The sequence below is a fragment of the Corylus avellana genome, chromosome 8, assembly GCF_965113065.1.
Source record: "Corylus avellana chromosome 8, dhCorAvel1.hap1.2, whole genome shotgun sequence".
Taxonomy (NCBI): domain Eukaryota; kingdom Viridiplantae; phylum Streptophyta; class Magnoliopsida; order Fagales; family Betulaceae; genus Corylus; species Corylus avellana.
Genome location: NC_142497.1, coordinates 16115598 through 16122037, shown reverse-complemented (window position 1 = coordinate 16122037; position 6440 = coordinate 16115598). Strand labels below are relative to the sequence as shown.

At 41.3% G+C, this 6440-nt stretch overlaps 1 protein-coding gene across 1 annotated transcript; it reads left to right on the top strand.

Annotated features, from left to right (window-relative positions):
• The first annotated feature begins 479 nt into the window (after positions 1–479).
• LOC132163002 (lysM domain receptor-like kinase 4) lies at positions 480–2300 on the top strand. The gene has a single exon (XM_059573203.2). It carries the CDS (start codon positions 480–482, stop codon positions 2298–2300), a length of 1821 nt encoding a protein of 606 aa, XP_059429186.2.
• The last annotated feature ends 4140 nt before the right edge of the window (positions 2301–6440 follow it).

Sequence of the window (6440 nt, the reverse complement as noted above, 5' to 3'; positions counted from 1 at the left end):
AATACGGAAAATATTTTTCAGCGGAAAGAAATAGAGCTTTAAAGTCAAAAGGTGATAAAGCACAAGAGAATTTGTGGCATAATTTCATCGGTACTAAATGATAAATGAGTATAACTATAATCTTTTAGGAAGGTTGTGTTGATTGCATAAAAAAACAAGCAGGAAGAAGTAGAACAGCTTATGGATCATGTTCTGATCCCAATTGTCCATTAGTGTTAAAGGCCGGCCTTGATGTTGCCCAAATAATTGGTTAATTATACTTTTGACCATTTATATAATCAAAGTGGCCATCTCCATTGTCACCTATCTTTGCTTTCTCCCATACACAATCTGGCAAATCCAACACCCACAACAGCTGTCATATTATTGGTCCTGCCAAAGATGTCTCCAACATTGGCCACCTCATTGGAGAATTCACCTAGTATCTCCTAGATAGTAATAGTTCTTGCCTGATCTTTAACAGAATTTTGCAATATCCGATGAAGCCCATCATTTATCTCTCGTTTGTTGTCTTTTGGGTTTGCATAAGTTCAAGTTATGCTCAACAGTATTATGATTCATCAGATTGTTCTTCAGATATGCAATTTCCAGGTTCAAAATACACCTGCAATTCCTTCCAGATCAGTTCATGCAAAACATTCTTAATCTACAGAGCTAAACAGCATGTTCAGACCATTGAACGCATCTCAGACATGTTCCAGTTGAGCTCAACTGATGTTCTTGCCCTGAACAATCTTACATCTCCTTCTGAGAAACTCAAGCCAGGAAGAGAAGTTGTTGTTCCCATCAACTGTTCTTGCTCAGGCCAGTATTTTCAGGCAAATTTCAGCTACGAGGTTCAGGAAAGCACCACATTTTCCCAGATTGCTTGTGAAGATTTTGAAGGGCTTGTGAAATCGCTTACACTTCAAGAGATGAACAAGCCACCTCAAGCTGGCTCTCAGCTTCATGTGCCTTTGAGATGTGCTTGCCCTGATAATTTCAGTCCTAGAAATGGTGTGAATTACCTTGTTACATATCCTATTATAGAAGGAGATGGACCACGAAAATTGATTGAGAAATTCGGCATCTCTTCTGAAGATTTTTTGGCAGTTAATCATTTACATCCTAAGCCAGCCGTTTTTCCAGGAACAACTGTTTTACTTCCCCTGAAAGCAGCTCCAGTGATAGATTTCAGTACCCCAGATTCTCCACCTCCAACTCATGTCTTTCTTCCAACAAATCCCACAGGCAGAACACCAAAAAGACAGAAATTAAGCAAGGTGTATATTGCAGGGTCTGTTGCAGGGTTTTCTCTGTTACTTGTAGCATTAGTTGCTTGTGGGGTGTATATAATGGTGCTAAAGAAATGGAAGGGTGATCAGAATTTCCAGTCATTTACTGCGAGAAGCTCTCCTCAGTCCAGTCAAACAGGGGGAAGCTCCACAAATTCATGTTTATCTCCAGATCTTCTTGCTGGGATAAAGTACTCATTGTTCATTTGCAGTGTGGAGGAGCTCAGGAAAGTAACTAGAGATTTCAGCGAGGAAAGAAAGATAGCAGATGAAGTCTACAAGGGGTTGATCAACAATGTTGAAGTGATGATCAAGAAGATGAGGTTTGAAGACACATGGCAGCTTATTGATTTACATTCAAAAATCAATCACATCAATATTGTGAATTTAAAAGGTGTTTGTTATGGAGAAAATCATGCCTTCTCTGATTCTTATCTAGTGTTTGAGCTCCCTAGCAATGGCTCTTTGAGGCATTGTTTGTCAAATCCATCAAACACTCTCCAGTGGCATAGGAGGACACAAATTGCTTTTGATATTGCAACAGGGCTTCACTATCTACATTACTGCACTTTTCTCACCCATGCATGGATGAGCTTAAGCAGCAGAAATATATTTGTGACAGCAAATTGGAGAGCAAAAATTGCAAATATTGGAACCCCTTTGAAAGGAAATGATGATAAAGAGAATGACAGAGGAGGGGTTGTACCTGCAGAGTGCCTTCTGCATGGCTCGGCTGCTGAAAAGGCAGACATCTTTGCATTTGGAGTTGTTTTGCTTGAGTTCATCTCAGCAAGAGAGGATTTTGAAGGAAAATCATTCAAAGAATCCCTCAGATTTTTGGGAGAAGACAGTGGAGGTGGTTGTTTTGAACAATTGAGGAGTTTCATTGACCCTTCTTTGAAAAATGATTATTCCCTTGCAGAGGTTTTATGTTTAGCTGTTTTGGCCAAGGCTTGTGTGGAAGATGACCCTCTGCATAGGCCATCTATGGATGATATCATGAAAGTCCTTGCCAGAATTGCATGACTACCCCCAGTTTTTTTCTTTTTTTTTTTAAGTTGCAAGACATTCTTTTGTAATTACATTAAAGCTAGGATATGAAGTTGGTATGTCTAATGGCATACTTGATTTCACATTATTTAAATCTTTTAAAAGATGTGCTAGCATTGACTTTATATATATATCATTAAATGCATCAACTTGAAATCATGATCTCGATTTTTATCATTTCTCTTCAAGTAGGCATGATTCAATATTTTGTTGTCCGAGCAGAAGCTTTGCAAGTTCGAAGAGTTATATTCTTTTCTGGGTTAGTCAATTACTTTCTGGCTGAAGATTGAGAAGTAAATTAAGGCAAATTATACATTAATTAAAAGGTAATTACCATATGATTTTTTAGTTGCTTGTTCTAGGCTCAATCCATCTGTTCTTAATCGTGTAGTGGAGTTTTTTTTTTTTTTTTGTGAGGGGTGTTTCAACTTTGTTCCAAATTTTCCCTTAATGGGCTAAGCGACGCTATCGAATTATTTGAGAGAGCTTGATATGAATGGAAATTGTGGAGCTCTATTCACTCTAACGCCTCATTCATGGAAGTTAGATTCAAGAAACTTGTCTAATCTGATACAATGAGGGGTACTATTAGTTTCTTTCTTTTTCCGTTTTTATAATCGGGATATCCCGGGCTTTGCCCCAACTAGATGCTCAAGACACCATGCAAAACATCTCTTAACAAGAAAAATAACTCAAAAAACGTGTAATATTGTTGAGTGAGAGCTGTAAAATCATAAGAGTTTAAACCTCTTTTCCGTCACTTGGTCTATATAGATGAAGGGAACAATAAAATTTGTTTAGTTAAAATGAAGGGAAGCAAACCCTTTTGACAACATTTTGAGTACATGGGGAGTTGTAATACTTTCAACTCCCTATCTTTATGTTCTTTGGGTTCACAATGCCGGCCATCATCTATAACGTGCCATTTTCCTCCATAAAGCAGAAAGGCATTATTATGAACGTAGAAATTTGGCAATTTGTTCTTAGATGGCAAGTTTATTTCTATTAAGCAGTTGAAAATGAAAACCAAGAATATCACAGAGTTAATTTTTGTTTATTTCCGTATAAGAGATGGGCAAAATCTATGCGGCGGTCGCCATGCCTCCACCCAACTCTACTTTATACGGCGGTGGTCATGACAATGTTCATAGAGAGAGGCAGTTACATGGCATGTATAAACTTAGGTAATTCAATGTAATTGCTGCTTGATGTTTTTCATTGATGCACTGTGAATTTACACAAGAGTTTGTGTAGTTACAAAGGGAAATATAAATACAATTTTAATGAGAATGATTTGATTTTCCTTTCTTGGTAATCACTAGCCGTTGCTTGATCTTTGCCCTATTGAGTGTATAGCCGTTGCTTGAGTTTCCATGCGAGGAGTGGTTTCTTGGTGGTCACGATCTTTCCTTGTTGAAGATGTAGCCGTTGTGGTTGTTTCCTTGTGAGGGTTGCCATATTGAATCGTGATTGGTTCATTACGCTCCCGCAAGCGAGACACGTGGCACACAACGTTGAGCTTGGTTCTCATGAGAGAGAAATGTGAGAAGGCTGTTGGTTTTGTAAAAATGTTAGCAAGGTTATCTTTGCTAGAGATGAAGCGCATAGCTAGGGTTTTGGAAGTGACTTTGTCACAAACAAAATGAAAGTCGATTTCAATGTGTTTAGTGCGAGCATGGAAAGCGGGATTGGCAGAGAGGTAGGTAGCCCCAATGTTGTCACACCAAAGGGTTGGGGGGTGGGGGAGAAAAATGCCAAGGTCGCGGACCAGGGATTGGAGCCAAATGAGTTCAGTGGCGGTGATGGCGAGGGTGCAATATTCAGATTCAGTGCTGGAGCAGGAAACGGTCCAGTGTTTGCGAAATGACCATGAAATGAGATTGGGACCAAGGAAGACACGGAAACCTCCTGTGGATTTTCTGTCATCAGGGCATCCCGCCCAGTCAACGTTGGAGAAGGCTTGAAGGGTGCGGGATGGTGACCGACGAAGGAGTAGGCCATAGGTAATGGTGGACTTGAAATAGCGGAGTATGCGTTTCACGGCCTAAAGGTGGAGAGAGGTGGGCCGGTGCATAAATTGGGATACTTTGTTGATTGTGAAAGAGATATCAGGACGAGTGAGGGATAGATATTGCAGAGTGCCAACAAGGCTTCTGTATGGAGAAGGGTCAATGAGCGGATCACCAGAGAATAGGGAGAGAGTGTGTGTTGTGGACATAGATGACTTGACAAGTCTAGCGTCAGACATGTTGTTTTTGCGGAGGAGATCGAGAATGTAGTGTTGTTGGGAGAGGATGAGTCCATCGGGTGTGGGAATGGCTTCCATGCCGAGGAAGAAGTGAAGAGAACCAAGGTCTTTGGTGGCAAAGTTAGCTTGGAGTGAGTGCAGGAGAGAGGTGGTCCCTTGAGGAGTGGAACTAGTGATGAGTATATCGTCAACATAGATGAGGACGTAGGTGGTATGTTGAGAAGTATAGTGAATGAATAAGGAGGAATCACAATGAGAGCCAACAAATCCAAGGTCAAGGAGATGATCACTGAGACGAGAAAACCGAGCATGGGGAGCTTGTTTCAACCCATACAAGGCTTTTGTGTAACTTGCAGACATCATGAGGGTATTTGTGGATGAAGGAAGCTAGGGGCTAGGCCATATAGACGTCTTCAGAAAGCCAACCATGGAGGAAAGCATTTTGGACGTCAATCTGACGGATGGACGATCCAGATGAGATGGCGAGGGAGAGGACAAGATGAATCGTGGTGGGCTTTACCACTGGAATGTAGGTCTCGCCATAGTCAATGCTAGGCTGTTAGTGAAAAACTTTTGCGACAAGGCTTGCTTTGTAGCGGTCAACTGTTCCGTCAGCTTTGCGTTTGAGTCAAAAAACCCATTTGCATCCAACGATGTTGGCATTGGTGGTAGGAAGCACAAGTGTCCAAGTGCCATTGCAGAGTAAAACTTCAAATTCGGTGTTCATATTGGCACGCCAAACAGGATGTTGAGCAGCGGATGAGTAGAAGGTTGGTTCGATCTCATCGGAGCAAGTGGCAGCAGGGAGTGCTTCTGGGAGGGGATAGAGGATGAAACCCTCTGGAATACTTTTATGCTTGAAAATGTTGTTCTTGGAGTGAGTCTGCATGGCATGTTGTGGTTGAGATGGAGGTGAGGTGGTAGTCTTCGCGGGTGCAACTTGTGGAAAAGAAGGAGAAACAACATTAGTAGGAGTAGGTGTTAATGAATGGGGGTTGTCTCCACGAAGTCGGTAGGAGGGATTGAACATGTGAGGGAGTGGGGGAGGATTGGGTGTGCGCGGAATTGGGGAATTGTGAGGAGAAGAGTGAGAAGGAGGATAGAGGATAGTGTGTTGAGGGGGTGTATGCAAGGGGGAAGATGAGGGGCGAGAGAATGGAAAAGTAGTTTCATCAAAGATGACATACCGGGTGATGTAGAGGCAGCCGGAGGGAAGATGGAGACATTTGTAGCCACGATAGGAGGGATTGTAATCGAGGAAAATGCATTCGGTGGATCGGTAATCCAATTTGTGTTTATTGTAAGTCCATAGGTGTGGCCAACATGCACATCCAAAGACGCGTAAGAAGGCGTAGTTTAGGTGAAGGTTAAAAAGCTTTTGAAAATGAGAGTGGTTGTGGAGGACTAGAGTAGGTAATCTGTTAATAAGGTAGGAGGCTGTTTAAAATGCTTCAGCCTAATAGGTGAGAGGAGCGGATGAATGAGCAAGGAGAGTAAGGCCCATTTCAATGATATGCCGATGTTTATGTTTGATGGACCCATTTTGTTCATGGGTGTGGGGGCATGTTAATCGGTGGTGAATACCGTGAGAAGCAAAATGATGGCGTAATTTTTGATATTCGCCTCCACCATCGGTTTGAATAGATTTTATTTTGTGGTCAAATAAGTGTTTGACATCGGCCTAAAACTTTGAAAAAATTGAAAAAACATCAAATTTGCATTGTATGGGATATAACTAGGAGAGTGGTTGTGGATGACGTGGGTCACTCGTTTGAGGCTTCGATACCATATAAACTTAAGTAATTCAATGTAATTCCTGCTTGATGTTTTTCATTGATGCATTGTGAATTTATACAAGATTTTATGTA

What these genes read in the sequence shown, in the direction of transcription:
- LOC132163002 (XM_059573203.2), top strand. Translation starts at nt 480, where the DNA reads ATGAAGCCCATCATTTATCTCTCGTTTGTTGTCTTTTGGGTTTGCATA.